This window comes from Lonchura striata, chromosome 30 (assembly GCF_046129695.1).
Source record: "Lonchura striata isolate bLonStr1 chromosome 30, bLonStr1.mat, whole genome shotgun sequence".
In the NCBI taxonomy this organism is placed as follows: domain Eukaryota; kingdom Metazoa; phylum Chordata; class Aves; order Passeriformes; family Estrildidae; genus Lonchura; species Lonchura striata.
This window is the reverse complement of record NC_134632.1, coordinates 2,472,253-2,492,433: the sequence shown is the minus strand read 5'-3', so window position 1 is coordinate 2,492,433 and position 20,181 is coordinate 2,472,253. Positions and strand designations below refer to the sequence as shown.

The window sequence follows — 20,181 nt, the reverse complement described above, 5'->3', positions numbered from 1 at the left end:
CCCAGAATTAAATCTGTGCTTTTTAAAGTGAAATGAATTGGTGGTGAGAGAACAGCTCTGGTGAAAGCCCCAGAACAAAAAGGGTGGGAGCTTTGTAAATTGTGGTTTGGTCCTAAAACCTCTCTGCTGCCTGGCCAGGCTGGGGCATGGTGTTGGCTCAGAGAGCAAGACAGATGATGAGGCAAAATCAGGTGAATTTGTAGAATTTTTGAGAGAGAGGGGGCATGATTTATGTCTGGAGTGAGAATTGAGCTGCCCCTCAGACAGGCCCTGACGAACGGCCTTGGTGGGGCCTAGGAGCCTTTGGTGCAGTGAGAAATTAATTGTGGCGCAGTTAGAAATTATGTTAAGGTAATTACAAAGTAATGAGCTATACGAGTGTAAATTAGAGCTGTAGTGTGAAAAGCCTGACCACCTTAAAGAAAAGACAAACAATGTTAGCTTGCCAATGAGAGTGCCTTTGTAAATTGTAAACTATATAGAAGTGTATAAAAACTGCCATCTTCTCTCGAATAAACGGAGAACGTTGCATTAATCATATTGGGTGGATGTGCATTCTGTCCTGTCCTGCCTTCCTGTTTTATGAGGACCCTGAGTTCATGAATCTCTTTTAAAATTCATCTCTCCTTAACTTGCTTTTATGTCAGGAGCTGGTTGTGCACAGCACAACCAGGAGCAGCTTTTCTTTGGGGAAATTGGGGCGAGGACCTCAGAACACCTCTCTAACACCTGCATTTCTGCGGTTTTCTCCTGTTCTGGTGGAAATTTCCCCTTCCAAAGCAGGCCATATGCTGGAGAGGGATGAACTAATCAGCTTCTGCCATGGCACAGCAGGGAGGGATCCCAGCGTGGCCGGCTCCGTTTTAATTAGCACTTCCCTCCAGGAAAGACGTGCAGGCACAGAAATGCAAGAGATCAGGACTTTTTAAACTCAGCCTGGCTCCCCGTGAGGCTGCACAGAGCTGGCCCCAGGCTGCCACGCAGATGGCAGCGCTGCAGGGTGCTCTGGGGCTCCTTTCCCCCGTGTGCCACCACCCCGAGCCTTCGAGCTGGCAGCGTTCAGATGGCATCACAAGTGAGGCACCAGAGATTTGAGCTGGCTTGTGCTTGACCAGCTTTGCCCTCTCTTGGTTTTATGGGTTTTTTTGGGGGTTTTTTTGGGGTTTTTTTTTTGTTTTTTTTTTCACCTCCTTGCTGCTGTCCAAGATGTGATTCCTGCTTTCTAATGAGAAATCAGTCGTGCAGCTCTCTGGGCTGAGCTGGTGTCACACGGGTGAGGTGACAAGGGACACTGCAGACAGCAGAGCAGCTGGAATGTCCCTCTGGCTAAACGCAGCCTGGAAATGCTGCTGCTCCTTGGGACAGCAGCGTGGTTGATGTTTCCTCTGTTGAGAAGATGGAATTTTGGGTGGTGCACCAGCAGCTTGGAGCTAATTCCAGTGGAGATGCTCAGGGCAGCTTTGCTCTCCGGCTGTTCCTGCATCCTGCATGAACTGAAATCACAGCTCGGCTCTGGAAGTGCTCCCTCTGCTCAGGTTTGGAATAACCTGGGTTTGTTGTAGTTTTTTAGTGGATATTTTGCTAGAGGCTGTATCCTTTGTGCGTGCCAGAGCAAGAGGAAAACTCATAATGCAGTGGAGAGCCAAAAGTTCTGGCAAATGGAAGGATCCTCGATTTGGCATGAGAAGGTTTGAGCTTGAGATGATCTCTAAAGTGCCTTCCAAACCTTGGTGTGAGTCTGTGGCTGTGTGCTGGAAGAGCTGACTTCTCACAGGAATTCCTGCTGGAACAGAGAGAAGGGATCCACAGCTGCAGGAACAGGCACGGCCCCGCTGTCTCCGGGCTGTTGGAGCTCAGGAGTCTCCCCTTGGGGTGTCACCTCTGATCTCTGACAGTCCCCGGTGCCTTTCCTTGCTCCTCTTGGCTGCCTTGTTTCCACAGCAGCTCCTCCAAGGCCCCGTGCTCAGCTCCTTGCACAGCAGCACTGTGGTGGCTGTGCTGGGCTAGCCTGGGACACCCCCTAAACCCAAAGAACAGCACCCCAAAGTTATTTCCTCGGCACCCAGGCTGCTCCTGGGGTCTGCTGTCAGAAGCCACACACACTGCAAACGTAACCAAACGTGCAACAAGCCCCTCTCATCACAAACTCACCGGCTGCTTTGGAATAAATGCAATTTCACCCCTCTCTCCAAAGAGAGAAGGAGCAGAAAATTAAAGATAACTTGGTGGTTTCTGTCTCTCATGCAGGGCTCCTCCTCAGATTCAAAGCCTGGGAGTGCAGGTTCTGTGCCAGGAGTGGGGACCCATCTGTCACCTGCTGGAAGTGGCTGAGCTGTGTTCCAGGCTGGGGGAGAAGAGGGTGACCCCAGCTGAGCCTGGCCAGGAGATCACTGAGGGGTTTGTGGGGATGGAGATCACACTGTGAGCTTCATCCCAGGGTCATCACTGAGGGGTTTGTGGGGATGGAGATCACACTGTGAGCTCCACCCCAGGGTGATCAAAATGGGTTTGTGCTGATTGATGGAGATCACACCGTGAGCTCCACCCCAGGATGATCACTGAGGGGTTTGTGGTGATTGATGGAGATCACACTGTGAGTTTCATCCCAGGTGATCACTGAGGGGTTTGTGGTGATGGAGATCACACTGCCCTGTGATCTTCACCCCAGGGTGATCACTGAGGGGTTTGTGGTGATCTTCATCCCAGGTGATCACTGAGGGGTTTGTGGTAATGGAGACCATACTCTCAATTTCACCCCAGGATGATTACCAGATCAGTTTGTGGTGGTGGAGATCACACTCTGACCTTCACCCCAGGGTGATCACACTCTGAATTTCATGCCACAGTGATGCCTCAGCACTGCCTGGCCACTCTCTGCCTGCTTGGCAGCTGCTCTGCAGCCTGCACTTGGCTGCAGTTCAGTGGCAGGAGAATTCCTTACTGTTTGTCATGGTAAAGCACTCTGGGATGAACGGTGGTACATAAATGTGAGCCTGTGATGAGGCTTTAGGCTATGCTGGGATAAGGAAGAAGATTTAAATGGGCTTTTTCTCCCACTAAGTCTTATTTAATATGGAGGGGTATCAATTTGTCACTGTCTTGCTCAGGGTTTCCCCTGCCCCTCCAGCTGATTTTGTGCTCTGCAGGGAGGAAAATGGTTGGCTATCAATAACAGTGATCACACAGCTCCCTGTGACTCAAAAATCAAACTGAGGTTAGTGATCACCTGTGGGAGTCCAGGGCTTCCCTCTGGCTGCCCGGGGACCCTGGCAGGGGTCAGGAACCCCCCTGGACAGAGCCCCCAGAGACACTGGCTGTGATCTCTGTCCATGGAAAAGAGTTTTCAATCTTACAGCATGAACTACAAGCTCTGAGTGTTTGATATAAGTAATAATTAAGTGTGGCACGGGTGCAAAAGTAAAATTTTAGGATTCTAGATGAGGGGTCCAAAGGGGACAAGATGGAGGAAATTAAATGTGTCTTGTCCTTTTTCTCCTTCTTCATGCCCTCCATGTCTCACTGTGGTGTTGGCATTTTTCTGTTGGTTCAGGCTGGGGACACACTGTCCAACGTAGGTGACAGATATTGGCACGTTCTTGTAAATGCAGCCCAGGGAGTTTCTGGTATTGAATGTTTGTCACATCCCACTGAGGGCAGAGCCCCACACGCTGCCCTGCAGGACAGAGCTGGGCAGGGCAGCAGAACATGTGAGAGATCAACAGAATAAACAACCTGGAAACCAGCACAGACCAATGATGGCTTCTGCTTTGGCAGGGGGCTGAGAGACAGAGACTTTTACAATCTCAGAATCATCAACACCTCAGATTCTGACAATCACCAGCACCTTTTGGAATCCCAGCTCCAAATATTTTCATCCAAACAAGTCTGTGACCCTGAACCTACAAGTCTGTGTTGCACAAGATGTTCCAAACTGCCGGGCTGAGGTCTGGGGTGGCCCAGGAGATGCAGCCCATGGGCACAGAGCTCCAGCAGAGCCCTCGGTGCCAGCTGGAGCCTTGCAGAAACCCTGACTTGGAGTCTAAAATTTGGGACCTTTTGCCTGGTGGTGGCTCCTTAACGAGCCCACATGTGATTAGAGACACTTTAATTGCTCTGTGCCTCGGGTGCCTGGATGAGCAGAAGGAAAGGCCTTGGGATGCAGCTCTTGTTTTTCAGCCTCGTGTTTCAGCAAAGATCACATCCAATGTCCCTGGAAATCCTCACCAAAAGGAGCAGCACCTCCTGGATCACAGATCTGCCACAGAATCCTGCTGGTCTGTCCGTCCTGGGTGTCTCCACCATCTGTGCTGGTGTGTTTTTACACACAGCCACCCCCTCCAGGTGATCACAGCACATCCAGGGCTGTGCCACAGCACCGACACCTTTGATGTGCCAAAAACCAGAGAGAAAGCAAAGCAGAGACCTGAGCTGTTTATTACAAACACAGCTTTGGGTGGGGTGAAGGACCTGGGAGTGCTTCTAGAAGTGTTGATCTGGTTTTGTGCCAGTTTGGGGTAAAATCTGTCCATAACCGTGGTGATCCTTGGAAAGTGAACCCCAGACTTTGGGGCTCTGTGAATGAGCTGCTGTGGCTTTAACACAAACTGCTCACTAAGTTCTTTTTTTAATTTCTGGCAGAAAGGAGCAGCCCTGGGCATGATTGATTACCTTGGTGACATTCATGACAGCTGGGGCAATAGGGGATGTTTGCATACTTTGTGTATAATACCTACAACTTCTTTGTTGTCAACAAGAAAGGTCTGAACTCCTTCAAAAGCTGCCTGGTTCTTAATTTCCAGCTGATGAGGAGAACTGCTTTAATTACACAGGCCTGTTTGAGCGAGTTCATGGTAGAACTTCCAGTTCTGTGTGTACAGATGGGGAGCAAAAAAACAAAAACCAGAATTATGGATTTGATGGGGAGGAATTCACCCTCTGCTTCCCTGTGGGAGAGGAGCTGCTGACTCAGAATGCTGAAGGTTACAAACAACAAGTGCTGGAGTGGCAACAGGCACAATTCTGTTTGAACTATTGTGGTGCTTATGTAAAAACAATCAGATTTATTTTTAGCTCATGAATTCTGCTGGGAAAAAAAAAAATGAGGTGTCACCTTGGCAGCTTGATGCTGTAGTGATCACAAAAACCTGGCAAAAATTGGGATATTGAGTTTTAGAAGGGTTAACTGAGACTGAGAAACTGTCAGGTTTGTCAGCCTAAAGTGATTCTATTTTTGGGTTGTCTAAAACCAATTCATAATACTAAAACCTTAATTATTCTACTTTTAATCCAAGATGCTTTTTCATTGTTTTGATGATCTGATATCATCACACATCCATATTTATGACAGCCCTGAAGACTCCAGTCCAAAGCTTTTATTGCCTGGGCAGACACAACACAGGAATTCAAAACAAGACACACACATAAAAATACACACCAAAATACATTTAAACAGTGCAAAGAGGTAGTACCATTAATTAAGAAATACATAACGAGCAGTAAAAATACTGAGAGAATTCAGATGTGTCTTCATTGCACCCCTTTCAAGTATCACAAGAGGCTACAGAGTGATTTATTTAGCATCAATCCAAATTTAAAAGTGTCCTCTGTTCTCTGATATGATTTTATCTGGAATTTTTTTATTGCTGGCCTTCAGGTGATTAGCTGAAGGGGACAGCACTTAGTTCTGAAATAAATGAAATAAAACATCATGGTTTGTTAACAACTCAGAAAATGAGTTTTGATTTCATTACCTACAGGAACCAGATTGTCTGTGCACCTCAGGATGAGAAAATTAGGCATGAACACCAAATATTTAACTTTTTTTTTTTCTTTCTCTAAAAAGATCCAATTTCATGACTGAGATTTGCTTGGAGAGGGGAAAAAAAATATATATATATAAAAGTGGATGGGTTTTAGTGCTGCCCTGAAGAAAAACTCCAGTGCAGCCTTGAAGTTCTACTAAGAAACTGCAGAATTTAGGTTTTGTCGGGGAGAAAAAGCATGAACTTGATCTCTGTGGAGACAGAACCCTAAAAGTATTGAAAAATAAAGCTGGAAAGGCTCCAAGAGGCTTTCCAGGGCACGTTTAGGAGCATCCTGGGGTGCAAAGAGCAGGAGATCCCAGAGCCAGAGCAGCAGAGCTTTGAGGCAGTTCTGAGCTCTGCCAGACCTGCCTGATTATTCCTGAAAATTCCTTTGAACTGCAAGCAGCTGAGGGGTTTTGCTCTCTGAAAAGTGCTTTAGGAAAGGAGGATTATCAGCTGTAGAGGGTTAGGAATAAAAAGCAAAATGGAGCTCAGTAAATGCACTTTGTGTTGGCATTTCTAAGGTGTGTCTCTGCTCAGGCAGATTCGGGAGTCCAGGGAAGCTTACAGCCAGAAGAATTCCCTTTTTTTTTTTGATTTTTTTTTTCCAGATTTCCTGTTTTATTCCTGCTGTTTTAAGCTCTGATGGGCCACCAGGTGAAATGAAATAAATCCAAAGCAGGCAGCCAGGCCAGAGGTGGAGGGAAGATGCTGCAGGTAACATTTATCTGATGCACTCCTCCTCAGAGGTGCAGGACGTGTCCTCTGCACTTTCCTCCAGATCTGGCAGGTTGCCCCACAGCAATACATTCACACCTGGTGGAAAGGAGACAAAGGAGGGGAAAAAATGAGATATTTATGGATTGTGACCTTATTTTTAAATTGCACAACTGTCTATTTTAAGAGAAAATAATCCCTGCAAAACCCAGGAAGTCACGTTCATGGCGAATAAATCTATTTTCTATCTTTATTCAAAGTGATCTTGGAAGTGTTGTTTATTTTTTTCAGCCCAATTCAGAGGATAAATATTTATATAACAAATTATATAAATATAATATAACAGAAATATAATTTCTGTTAACATGTTAAAAAGAAGAAAGTTTAAAGTTTTAGAGTTTAAGATACAGAAAAAATAAAAGTAGTTGCAAAGGTAAACAGTATGAATGCAGTACTGTAAGTTTGTGTCATAACATGATTAACTAAGAAAACTTAGACTGTAGCACAGGTCTAGAAGAAAAAATATTTAAAAACTAAGTTAAAAACATAAATATTTTTGTTAGCAGTGTTTTATTATTTAATAAGTCTTTTAAAAATCTTGTAATTAAGGATATTGTAACCTTCTGAAGCATGCAGTAAAGATGTAAACCAAACTCACCTTTTCTGTCTATGTAAAAAATAAGGAAATGAAATCGCATCATCTAAAAAAACCTCAAAAGTCCCATCTCTAACTCCTTCAAAATTCCCCATACCCCAGTAAATAAACTACAAATAAACCTGTTATTGTACTGGTGGTGGCCTTGCTGCAGAAAACCCTGACGTGTCCACAGGGAGGGGGGTGCAGAGTGACTGACACTGAAATTTTCACCCACAGCTGCCTCCCCCTGAGAGGTTTTCTAGATCAGCAACGCTTCGTCCTCATGCTTGGGCTAAACTGGGGTGCCTGGTTAGGGTGAGGAAGGGGTGTCCATCACCTCCCTGGTTTGGGAGGAAGGGAAATCCTCATCTTCCTCCTTCTCCTCATCCAGAGGAGGCAGCGAGGCTGGTGATGGGTTTGGAGCACAAACCCTGTGAGGAACCCCTGAGGGAACTGGGGGTGCTCAGCCTGGAGAAAAGGAGACTCAGGGGTGACCTTGTCACTCTCCACAGCTCCTGAAAGGTGCCTGTGCCCAGCTGGGGCTGGGCTCTTTCTCCAGAAGCTGACAGAACCAGAGCACACAGCCTCAGCTGCACCAAGGGAAATTTAGCTTGGACGTTAGGAAAGTTTTTCACAGAAAGAGTGATAAAGTGTGGGAAATGAATTTGTAGAGAATCGGGCATTTACAGCATGGTGTGGCTAGAGCTGATAGGCCAAGAAGCACTTACAATGTATTGAATTAGGAAATAGTTGGCTTCTGATTGTGATGGCATGAATTATAACATCTGTATTGTCTCACCTTTCACATGAGACTGAGAATGGAATAAAAGTTTTTAAAACACCTTTCAGCTGCCCCATCTCTGGGTCAGGAAAGGACTGAATCCAACAATAAAGTTCTGGAATGTTCTGCCCGGGGTGGTGGTGCAGTCCCCATCCCTGGGTGTGTTTAACAAAGCCTGGCTGTGGCTCTGGGTGCCAGGGTGGAGGTGCTGGAGGTAGGCTGGACTTGATCTCTCAGGTCTCTCCCAAGCTGGTGATTCTGTGGATTCTGTGATGGGGGATGAGGACTTTAGGGGAAGGGAAGGAAACCAAGGTGTCCTCACCAGAAGGGTCCAGCCTGTTGATGCCAAACACTGCCTGGCTGTGGAACATCCAGAGGTGGCCGTTGTTGCAGGACAGCAGGCAGGGCTTGCAAGGACAAATCACATGGTAGCCAACAACATTCCCACTGGAAAGACAAGGGAAAGAGTGAGCCTGGGGAAAAGGTGGATCTTGGTGGCTTTTTCCAGCTCCAATTAAACAGCCCCAGTGCCAGAGCATTATGTAACGCTCGTGTTTTGATAGAGTTAAGGGAACGGGGTGAACAAGTATCTTAAATATTTAGGGAACATCTGTTGGGAGTTACAGAATATCTGAGTTTTAGATCTTTGGCACACAGAGAAGCGTTTAGTAACCTAAATTGTGTAACCCAGATTAGTTTGCATACCAACAAATGCTGGTGGATTTCTTTATTTGTTTTCCTTTGGAAGGCCAACGGTTCCAACCAGCAGAGAAGTTCCTCACACCCAAAATCCACCTGACACAAGCACCGTGCACAGGAGGCTACCAGCAGCAGCAGTGATGAAACTGAGAATTATGGAATGGTTTGGCTTGGAAAAGACTTAAATCTCATCCAGTTCCACCCCCTGCCATGGGCAGGGACACCTTGCATTGTCCCAGGGTGCTCCAGCCTGGCACTGGACACTTCAGGGATGGGGATGGGGCAGCTACAGCTTCTCTGAGCCAGATTATTGACCCTTATCAACTCTCCTAGACTGAAACCATAACAGTAATTTATCCATGTTCTCTGATGAGACATTTCCATTTCTCTACTTCTGTCTAAAAACCAAAATATGGTGTCCCTATCACAACCCCCCACCCAGTTGTTCAAATCTGGGAAATGTAAAAATCTTGATTAGGGAGCTGAAAGAATTCTCTCAGATAACTGTGAGCTATTTGAGAGTTGTTGTTTTCACCCTTAAATATCAGGCATGAATAAGGAGGATAAAAGAACTCCAAGAACTTTAGCGACAGCATGTTCCATCTGCTCCCAACAACCCGATCTGCCAAGAGGATGTTCTATTAATTAGAGTATGAGTAACTGCTTCTTGCTGGGGCCTTATTCACAGAGAAATCTCAGCGTTCAGGCAGACATTTCATCGGGCAGGTGGCACACAAGCTTTCAGGAGACTCAGCCTCCTGACAATGTTGTCACATTTCCGCTGGGGACTCACAGAAATACCCTGGCAGCTTTGCCCAGGCTGAGTTTCTCCCCAGCAGCAGGGAAGGCGAGCTGTTCCTTCTCCCCGAGGGGACAGCGAGGAGGGGACACGGGGCTGGGACACGCCAGTGCCACGAGTTGGGAGCTCACCACTTCAAACAGGCGATGTTCTTCAGCTTGCACTTGCAGATCTCAGTGAAGTAGCAGCCTCCGATGAAATCGACGGTTCTGGCGGAAGGAAACGTACAGAAGCTCGGAGATGTGGTGATCACAACCTCAGTGTCACAACAAAGTGATGCTGCCATTGGCCCTGGGTGGTTTAAACCGCAAGGTTCTGCTTTCCTTTTGACTCTCAGCCCCGCTCATATGGAAACTTTAATGAGAACCACATGACATTGCATGAGTATCAAAAATCCTCTTAAAATAGCCCAGAAAAGCAGGGTTTGCCTGGGTGCTCAGGGGCTCTCGGGCTCAGTGTGGCACTGCCAGCCAGAGCCCTGAACAGGGGCATTGCTGCCAAACCCCAGCTCAGAAACAGAACAATACCTCAGAGGCTGGGATGTTTCAACCCAAACTTTTGATTCCTTATCTCCTCTCCAACCCATACTTTCTGATTACCATGTCATTTCACAACCTGATTTCCTTACTATTCAAATCTGGCTATGGGAAAGCAGCCCTGAGCCGAACCGGGGGAGAGTCCTGGCAGCAGTGACAGATCAGGTTTGTGCTGTTTGCGGCTCTTTATTCCAAATTCTCATCTTCGCTTTGGTCGGAGCGGGAGGAGCCTCCCGTGGCTGCCGAGCCTGTGGCATCCCTACGGATGGATTAAATTGGAGTTTGGATTTGACATCCTCGCTTTTTGCTCTCCTGCCGTGGATTCCCGGGGCTGGAGAGGTAGGGGTGGGATGATCCGTGTTCTGCAGGGCCGTTCTCCCGGTGACAGCGGATTTTGGAGGGATGCTGCTGCGTCCCCCGGTGGGACCCACCCTTCCCCTTCCCGGCGCTTACCCCGCGGGCGGGATGTCGGTGGAGTAGAGGGCGGTGTCGGTGTCCGCCAGCAGCACCGCCTGCATCCCCCGCGAGCTCAGCACCTGCCGGCAGAACCGACAGCACAGCACCCGCACGCTCCGCTCCTCGAAGCTGCAGCCGCCGGAGGACATGGCGGCTGGGACCCGGTCCCGGTCCCGGCTCCGGTGCCAATCCCTGTTCCGGTCCTGGTCTTGGTCCCGGTCCTGGTCTAGGTTCCGGTCCTGGTTTTGGTCCCAGTCCTGATCCCGGTCTCAGTCCTAGTCCCGGTCCCCGTTCCGATCCCGGTCCTGGTCTCAGTCCCGGTCCCAATCCCGGTCTCAGTCCCGGTACCGATCCCGGTCCTGGTCCCGGTCTCGGTCCTGTCTCGGTCCGGTCCCGATCCCTGTCCCTATCCCGGTCCCGGTCCCTATCCTGGTCTCGGTCCCGGTTTCAGTCTCGGTCCCGGTCCTGGTCCTGGTCCTGGTCCTGGTCCCGGTCCCGTCCCGCTGCAGCACCAACGGCCACGCTCCCACCTGTCAGTTTGAATTCCCGACCGCGCCCGCCTATTGGGCGCCGCAGGCCACGCCCACCCCATTGAAAAACCCGGTGGCACCACCCCTCCTGCCTGTCTATTGGTGGAAAGGAGCGCCCTGCCTCATTTCTATTGGTCACTATTTCAGTCAATCACACGCTCGGCCGGAGGGGCGGTGCCACGAGTGCCAGCGGCGGGAAGAGGGGGCGGGCTCATCTTGGGGACAGCCATGTCTGATTGGTTGCGACGCCCGTCGCTCATACCCAGCGCTGAGTGCCCATTGGCCGAGGCGCTGGGCGGGGCGGGCGGCGGCGGGCCGGTGCGGGGGACCGGGCGGCGGGCGCCAGCGGCCGGAGGACGCCCGGCTGCGGGAGGCGGCTCCGCAGTGCCCAGGTAATCGCCCCGCCGGGCCGCCCGGCCCCCGGGCCTCCCGTGCCACCCCCCGCCGGGCCGCGGGCAGCCCTCCGCCGCCGGCCCCGCCGCCTCCCCGGTGCCCCGAGCCGCGTCCCCCCAGCCCCGGCCCCCCCTTCGGGACCCCCCCACGCTTCCTCTCCCCGCCGCCCGCATTGTTCTTCCCGGGCGGGATGCGGATCCGGCGGGTGCCGTGTTTATTTATTTCTTCCTCCGGTACGCGCATCTCCCGCGGGGGGCTGCGGCCGCGCGCCCGCCCTCCTCCCCCCCCCTCCCAAAAAAAAAAAGGGGGAAGAAATCCAAATTGGAAAGAAAAGACGGGGGAAAAGTTGTGTCCCGCCCTGCACAGCGCAGCGGGCGCTGGAAGAAACCCTAAATCACCCTCCCTTAAAAAAAGCCCGAAGAGGGAGAAGCCGCGGGCGGAGCCGCCCGGCGGGGGCGCGCCCGGTGTGCCCGGGGCTGCCGCCGGTGGGGCCGAGCCCGCGGTCAGCGGGGGATGCTGCGGGGCCCGGGGGACCCGCTCCCAGAGGAGCCCCGTTCCCCCGGAGCTGCTCCCCAGATTCTCCCCGGCCCGGGGACCTGCACCCCAAATCAGTCCCAAATTCTCCCCCGGGACCTGCACCCCAAATCAGTCCCAAATTCTCCCCCGGGACCTGCACCCCAAATCAGTCCCAAATTCTTCCCCGGGACCTGCACCCCAAATCAGTCCCAAATTCTCCCCCGAGACCTGCACCCCAAATGAACCCCAGCTCCCATGGGAGCCGCATCCCAAAGGGAGCCCCGTTCCCCCAGGAGCCGCTCCTCAAATGAACCCCCGGGACCTGCACCCTAAATGAACCCCAAAATCTCCCACGGGACCTGCGCCCTGAATGAACCTCAAATTCTTCCCCGGGACCTGCACCCTAAATGAACCCCAAAATCTGCCCCGGGACCTGCGCCCTGAATGAACCCCAAAATCTCCCCCGGGACCTGCGCCCTGAATGAACCCCAAATTCTTCCCCGGGACCTGTACCCTGAATCAACCCTAATTGCCACGGGAGCTGCATCCCCAAAGGAGCCCCGTTCCCCCGGGACCTGCACCCCAAATAAACCCCAAGTTCTCTCCCGGGACCTGCACCGTAAATGACCCCCAAAATCTCCCCCGGGACCTGCACTCCAAATCAACCCCAAATTCTCCGCCGGGACCTTGCACCCCAAATGAACCCCAGCTCCCATGGGAGCCGCATCCCAAAGGAGCCCCTGCTCGGATCACCCCCGGTTCCCCGGGAGCCGCTGCCCGGATTCTGGCCGGGATGTCCCGGAGGAGCCGCTGTCCCCGAGCCATCCCCGGTCCCCCGGTAGGCGTGTTCCCTTCCCTCGGTCACCTGGCCGGGCTGCGGTTGGAATCTCACGCTGCTGCTGCTCAAAGGACGATTTGCAATGTCAGGGTGTCAGCGCAGCTTTGCTTCCCGTCACAAATTTGGGCTGCGAGCAGGCATTTTCTAAATATATATACATATATATATATATATATATATTATTGCTGTTATTTTTTTGTATTTACAGGCAAGCAGACCAAAGCTGCTTCCCCTCTGCTGCTGCTCTCGTTTGGGATTTGATTTGCATCATCTCCGAGCCCATTAAAAGAAATAAATAAATAAAAAGAGAAGAAGAGGGAAAAAAAAAATAAAAAAGGGCAAACCAAACCCACACAAAACATGTGCGGAAGGACTTCCACTCCCTGGCTGTGCTGTTGAGGATCAGGAAGAGCCTTTGGGGCTGCAGGATCTCGCTAGGCTGATGCTGCTGCTCAAGGATTTGGTGCAGGGAGACAAAACTGCTGCCTCTTCCATCCGCTGATCTCAACATCTGCATTTTCCTGCTGCTGTGCTCCCTCTCACACCCTCTCTCCATGGACTGATTTTTTGATTTTTTTCCCTTTTTGCGGGGGGGGGGGAGGGAAGGACGAGCAGAAAGCCAAGGCATCGTGCTGAGAGGAGCGAAAATTGCCTTTATATCTCGTGTTCTGGTGGATCTCTTTCGAGGTTATTCAGCTTTTTGGAAAAGAAAACATGACGTCGCCAGCAAAATTCAAAAAGGATAAGGAGATCATAGCTGAATATGACACTCAAGTGAAAGGTAAGGAATGGTTTTATTTCCATCCCTTCACTGCAAGCCTGCCTGGCGATTGTAGGAGTTCGCAGTGGATGTTTGGGTGGGGAAGAGGGAAATCATTTGCAGATTGCCTGGAATTTGCAGGGCTTTTTTTGGGAATACAAAGCTGGGTCGGGTTTGCAGTGCTGTGTCTGTCCCCATGGGGCAGTTCCTGCTTTGCTGTTGCCGTTTTTAAGGTACCACAGCGAGGTTGGTTTTTTTGGTTTGTTTTTTTTTTTTTTTTTTTTTTTAATGGAATTTTTTGAGTTCGGGGAGATCCATCTTTTCCTGCCTGCCTTTCCCAGAGACGGCTTTGCATGTGAAATATGAGAGGCAGGGAATTGCTTTTTAATCCTCTGCCTGTCATGGGAATCTTTGAACAATCTGTGCAGTGTCACAGGAGCATATTTCCACGGCTGCTGATGGGGGACTGTGCTCCAGGGTCCCTGGGAAGCTGTTTGTGCTAGAAACTTCCATTATTCAGGATTTTCCTCGGGGTGAGTCCATCATAATTCCCTGCTTTTCCTTGCCGTGCTGGAGTGTAACACCTCGAGGCTGCAGTGTGGGTGTGGGTGTACACACACACACAGAGAAATGAATAAAACTCGTGCAGCAGCGTTATTCCCATCATCACAGGGAATAATAAACAGATTTAAACACTGGGCTTTGCAATGACCGTGCAAGTCTCCTGCAGAATTCAGCTGGCTGGGTTTCAGGCCATCATGTGCCCTAGGTTAAAAAAAAAAAAATAAAAATGGTGAAATTCCCCTCCCCGAGCTGCTTATTTTTGTGAAGTTTTCAGGATAAGACGTATTTAAAAGAATAATTAGGGCTTGTGTATCGCTTGATATGTTGGTGCTAGGAAGTTTTGAGATTCAGTGATTTATCTAATTGGTTAAAACTTGCTTGGTATGCTCAGAGCATGCAGGAAAGATGGCCTTCGGGCAGGGTTGATTGAGTTAAATCAATGCAATTTGAAAAAAAAAAAAAAAGCCAGATTTAAATCTGAGTAGGAAACCTAGATTAAAATTGACAATTAAGATATTGTTTTGCAATTAGGTGCTCAGTTATTTTTCCTGCTGAGGAAGGGGGATATCTGCTTGTTGGCTGCAAATCATTAAAATGTGTCGTTCTACAAGACATGTCCTACCCTGACCCCAGTGCCCTCCACCTAGAAGCACTTTGGGTACTTATGTTGAAAAATGCTTATTTGAGCAAATAGGAAGCTGTGCTGAGAGTTTATTTTGATTTTTTTTTTTTTTAATATTGATGTTCTTAAAGTTAGGAATGGAGAAGGGCGTGCTTCTCTTTTACTGGTTTAGTTTCTATTCCTGTTTTCAAGCTGTCTTTGGAACTGGGAATTGCAGTCAGCGTCAAATTAGAGGCTTGTAGGCTCTTTCATTATTTACCCCATCAAAATGTGCATGATGGATCCGAGCTCGCAGTCACAATATTTGGGAATAACACGGAAAGGAGGCTTTAGAATTAGCAAAGCGCATCCTCTCACCTCTCAGCTCTTGCATGAATTAGAAATCCTTCCCTTCCTTTTCACACAAGAGACCAGGAAAATGGGAAGGAGCCTTCTTGTTGCTGCCAGAACTCAGCTCATCTCTGGGGCTGTCGATTAACCTGGAAGTGTGCTCCCAAAAGTGGACTGCAGTAGTGGCACACTGATTTTTTGGTTTTGTTTTTTTTTTTTTTTTTTTTTTCTTTTTGGCCTTATAAAGCATTGCTCTCTTAGATGAAGGAGGTTAAGGAGGCCGGAAGCGTGTGAGGGGATCAGGAGGAGCTGGGAGAAGGGATTTCCTTCCTGAATTAGGGTGAGGGCAGGGAAGTGTTCACCTCGGGATGCTCATCCTGTCCCTCTCCCAGTCTGGCTCTGGGGAAGGAGGTGCTGCTCCATCTCCTGCCCCTCCTCGGAGCGAGGTGTAAAGGGACCAGGCAGCTCAAAAATGCACAGGACAGTCCTGTAGCAGCCCTGTCCTACATCCCCTGCTTTATTTTAGAGCTTTTCCTTTCCCTTTTCCACCCAGCACTGACCTTGCAGGAGCTGTTTGGACAAAGGGGATCCTTGTCTCCCTGCCTTTAGGTACCAGCTTTGGAGGGAGACTTTGCTCCTTTCAAAACACCACAAACCTTTGCTTGTTTTGTGCTTTACATCGCTTCCCTAAATGCAAAACCATGACAGTCCCACAGATAGCTCAGTTCTGAGCTGGATACTGCTGATTCCTCAGGGAATCTCTCAGCTCGAATTCCAGGCATGTGCAGGTTCTCTCCACCCCAGTGGCAAGATGAGATGGTGCTGAATCCACTGAAACCCGCAAGCGTGGTGGTGCTGCCTCGTCACCAAACACAGCGAGGTTCTCACAGCATGACTTTGGTGTCCTGATCAAATTCTGCCCTCAGCTGTGGGAGCAGCATGGAAATGTTAACTCCGAAATGCTTTCCCCGAGTTGGGAAGTGGAGCAGTGGCTGTGGGGGTGAGATGAATCACGTGTTGGCGTGCCACACGAATTGTGAGGTGGCATCTGCTCCTCTGATGAGAAAACTCGGATATTTTGTGCTGGCATTTAGAAACTTATGGCATTTCTTGTGCTCTGCCCCGCGCTGGGAGCCGTGTTTAGAGGCTTCCTTTTTAAAGCCCTTAATCCACAAACACCTCCTTAAGCACTTTAAATGATTGCTAATGCAATGATGGAGCTTTGTTTAAAAATTTAATAGCCTTAAGTGGTTAATCAGAAACCATTTAAAGAATGGCTTGATTAATAGATCATCGCAAGGCAAAATTTTTGATTTTCTGTTGCTGAATGAGCTCGGTGGTTTTTATTGAAAAAGGGGCAGCAAGGCAAAGGATCATGGAATGGTTTGGGTTGGGAGGGACCTCAAAGCTCATCTCATGGGCAGGGACACCTTCCACTATCCCAGGCTGCTCCAAGCCCTGTCCAGCCTGGCCTTGGACACTTCCAGGGATGGGCTGTGGATGAGTGACGCTTTCTGTGCTCCTGTAACCATGAGCTGTAGGTATTTGTTGTCTGCCCACAGCCATGTCTCTGCTTTTTTTGGGTTGTAGCTGGCTCTTCCCATGGTTGGTGTGTGTGGGGAGGTAGGCATTTGAATGAAATTAATTCCTGAAGCTGAAGATTTCTTTACCTAGAGTTACCACGCAGCGGTCAGGGGGCGTGGAAGGAACGAGGAGCTCCTTCCTGGTGACCTGTCCATGCTGGCTGTGCAGGTGGCTGGAACCAGGCTGGGCACAGCCTTGAGTTCTCGGTCTGACCCTCTAAGTGACCACCAGAGGATGTGCTGCATTGCCCAGCGACCCCGTGGTCTCCAGCATCTGCAGGTTGGGCTCCAAACCCGCTCTTCTGCAGAAGGGAATTAACCCACAGAACGCTGATTTTCCCCAGCACCTGCACTGACCTCCAGCCTTCCTCCGTTGGTTCCATGGCTTGTCCTCTCTGCTGATGGAGAGGGACTCCTTGGAGTGCTTTTTTTGAGGAAACTCCAGCACGGATCCGTGTCAAGCAATCGGGATTCTCCTGCCAGGATGACCCGGGGCCGGCAGGGGAGGGAGGCGCTCCTTTGATACCTCCCTATGCCATGTGCTCACAAAGCCTGGGAGCCCTGGGAAGCTGCAAACTGAGCTTCCCTCACTCCATATGGAGCCTTTGATATCTCAAGCTCATCCCCTTGTCTGGATTGTCTCTCCCAATTCCTTTGTGCAAGTTGTGGTGAGGCAGAGATAATTAATTTATGCTGTGCAGTGCGTTCCATGTGAGATTGGGATGCTGCCTCTCTGTGCCCAAGCAAGGACTGTCAGGGTGTTTTTCGGTTTAATATATTAAATTGGAGTGTACACTTGCTGAGGAAAGAAAAGCCAGTGATTTATCTCTTAATTCTCCTTTTCTTTCTCCTCGTGTCCCATGAGAGCCTTATATTTAATTAGTTTGTATAAAGCTTCAGTAAATAGCTCTATGGTTTGAGCTGCAGACATTTAATACTGACATTTTTTTACACAGCGAGGGCTCATAAACCACTTCTGTCCTTGAGTAGTCGCTACCAAAGGTTAAAATGCATCTCCTGCAGATCTTGCAGCCCAGCCCAAAAAGTGCTAAAAATATGACAAATGGATGAGGTAATTTACAGCAGGAGCAAGCAGAGCCCAGAGGTGGCTGCGTGGTTGCTGAGCTGAGTTTGCCTTTGCTAAGGGAAGATTCCTGATAAGAACAACTTCAGGCAACCTCCCTGCTACCATCACACTCAGGCTACTGAAATGTCTCAAATTTTCCCTTAAACCTCCCCAAAATGGCTGATAAATTTCGGATAAGTCCCTTTTCCCTCTCTGTGTTGAACGTCTGAGAGTGTGTCTGATCTGATTGTGATTTTTTGCCTTAAATGCTGTGTGGAAATCTCATTTGTATGGTCCATCTTCCTGAGGGATGCTCGGCAGTTTTTAATCCTGGTGAACTCTCCCAACTGGTCTGGCCCTTCTGGGTGTGAAAGATGGCAAAAATAGCTGTGATGGGGTCAGAAGCTGTAATTTGGGGGCTGGAAGGGAAGTGTGATGCTTGTGGTGAGGATTTGAACCAAAAATGGGCATTTCTCTCAATGGTTGCAGGGTTTTTTACAGAATAGCCTTCAGATTTTTACATCAATGAGCTGAAATCGCTGTCATTTATTTTACTGCTGAACCTCTTTGGGATTTTTCAGTGGTGTTGATGCGACACATAAATGCTGATTTCTCTTTTGTGTTCACCACCTGTGCGGGTCACCATGCTGGTGTGACTGATCCTTGGGTGGGATTCCTAGAGTTTTTAATGCACTCTGTAAAGAGACTTTTCAGCCACTCACCCCGGTGTGGTTGAGTGAAACAATCCTGAATTCTGATATTTTAACTCTGCATGCGTTGGATTAACGTTCCCATTCAAAATGTAAAACTACCTTTTAAGGGGTTTTTGCAGTTAATCACGGCTCTGTGCCTATAAGTGATTCCATTTGTTTGCAACAATGACTTGCTCCAAACTCGGGGCTCTGGAATTGCTGTGGAATCATCTGGTTTTCTGCAGTTCCTGATAGTGCTAATCCCTTGAGTTTTGGAGCTGGATTGGGCCAAGCAGCCTTGGTGCCAAAAAGGGGGAAGGGGGCGTTGGGAGACTGCCTTGATCTTCCAGCAATAGTTTGTGTTTTTGTGTCCAACTCCTGCTAATGGATTATTAATGAGGATGGAAAGAGGTGAAGGAATGCAGAGTCTGCCTTCTTTCCTCTCCAGCTCCAAAATCCCCCCCCCTTTTTTTGTTTTTTTTTTTTTTTTTTTTTTTTAGTTTTTTTTTTGCAGTTTCATCAGGTGTTGGAAGGCTGGAGAGCAAAGCTGACCAAACCACTCCATCTTTTTAAGTGCTGCAGTTCCCTCCAAAAGCAGAAGGAATTGCCAGTGTAACTCCAGTAGGATTCTATAAAAAGTTTACTGGTAATAGCCAGTTTTCCCTGACTCCCAGCTAAGGGACAGGACATTTTTCCTTAGCTCTAAATGATTTCCTTTCGTGGTGAGGTTACAAATTAGTATCTTTCCCTTTTCCTGCCAGTTAAAAAGCCTCGACTCCTCTTTTATTCTTTTTTTAAATCCTTACTAATTTTTTTTGGCCATTTTGGGGATTTACTTGGAAGACTCTTTTTGCCTGGTCAATTTTTTTTTCAGCTGTCGTTATGAAGAGCGAAAAATCTGAACCTTTGTTGAGATGGAAAGTATGTTCAAACACATGTTCCCCTGAATGGATTTTGCTGTGCCATGCACAGTTGATATTCATTACTCACAACTTTATTTAGTTCATTTTTTGGTATGACTTTCACAGATTTCATGGTTTCTCTCTGAGAATTCCTGCAACATCACGGGTGTCCTGCTCTTGGAACGCTGTCAGTGCTTTGTAGGCGATGGAAGTAAATGCAGTTATGGGATTTATTGTGGGATAAAAGTGTGGAAGAAAATGGGAGAAAAGGTCTTGACCTTGTAGTAATTCCATCAGTAGAGACCAGTCTCCATTTTTACTTTCCCTCTCCCCTTCTTTTCCCAAATTGCAATGCTCCAGTAGACAAAACTTATTTCTGTGAAATCCCTGGGTAATGGTCATTGAAACTCTCAATGTGTTTGAAGTCAGAAACCATATGGATGTAATGTGAGGAAGCTCAACTGGTGTTTTTCCAAGAAGATGCTGTAAATGGATTGAACCATTTAAAAAAATTGTAATTTTTTTGCCATCAAAGTAACTATTTCTGTTGTTAAACTGGAGGTCTTCTGACCCAGTTGTTTTGTTTTGGAGTTTAGAGTTAATCACAGCTTCTCTAAAGGTGTTGCTAAATGTGCTGCAGAAATTCTTAGGGTTTTCTTAATTAATTAATGAATTCTTAGGGAAATTCTTATTCTTTAAGGGTTTCCAGCAATGCTTCACATTGATTTGTGTGAAATGGGCTGAATTAGGCCAGGGGAGCTGCCTTATCCTGTGGCACATGAGCAGCTCCTGGCTTTTTGACTCTTTGAGAAGGAGCCAAATAACCAGATTAACTCCAAACCCAGCATGGATTTCAGTCTCCAGCCCTGAGCTGCTGCAGCAGGGTGAGTTGGTTGGTCCTGCTACATCTGACGTTGGTTTTGTAAATTTTTTTTTTTTTTTCTTAAATCATAGGA

At 48.6% G+C, this 20,181-nt stretch overlaps 2 protein-coding genes across 8 annotated transcripts in view; one reads left to right on the top strand and one right to left on the bottom strand.

Moving 5' to 3' along the window:
• Positions 1 to 5,357: 5,357 nt before the first annotated feature.
• Positions 5,358 to 10,706, bottom strand: FAM72A (family with sequence similarity 72 member A). The gene is made up of 4 exons (XM_021535317.3): positions 10,427 to 10,706; positions 9,569 to 9,646; positions 8,262 to 8,386; positions 5,358 to 6,620 (listed from the first exon to the last, which is right to left on the bottom strand). Exons 1-4 carry the CDS (start codon positions 10,576 to 10,578, stop codon positions 6,529 to 6,531), a joined length of 447 nt encoding a protein of 148 aa, XP_021390992.1. The 5' UTR covers positions 10,579 to 10,706; the 3' UTR covers positions 5,358 to 6,528.
• Positions 10,707 to 11,277: 571 nt separating this feature from the next.
• The window catches only part of SRGAP2 (SLIT-ROBO Rho GTPase activating protein 2), a 108,875-nt gene continuing 99,971 nt past the window's right edge, over positions 11,278 to 20,181 (top strand). For 4 of the 7 annotated variants that reach the window (XM_077789065.1, XM_077789064.1, XM_077789068.1 and 1 more), the window contains exons 1-2: positions 11,278 to 11,351; positions 12,915 to 13,487. In XM_077789065.1, coding sequence (XP_077645191.1) covers positions 13,421 to 13,487 — 67 coding nt within the window. In that variant the 5' untranslated portion in view covers positions 11,278 to 11,351; positions 12,915 to 13,420. Of the gene's footprint in view, positions 11,352 to 12,914; positions 13,488 to 13,894; positions 14,000 to 20,181 lie in introns of all 7 variants that reach the window. The other 3 variants (XM_077789063.1, XM_077789062.1, XM_077789066.1) reach the window with 1 other exon arrangement.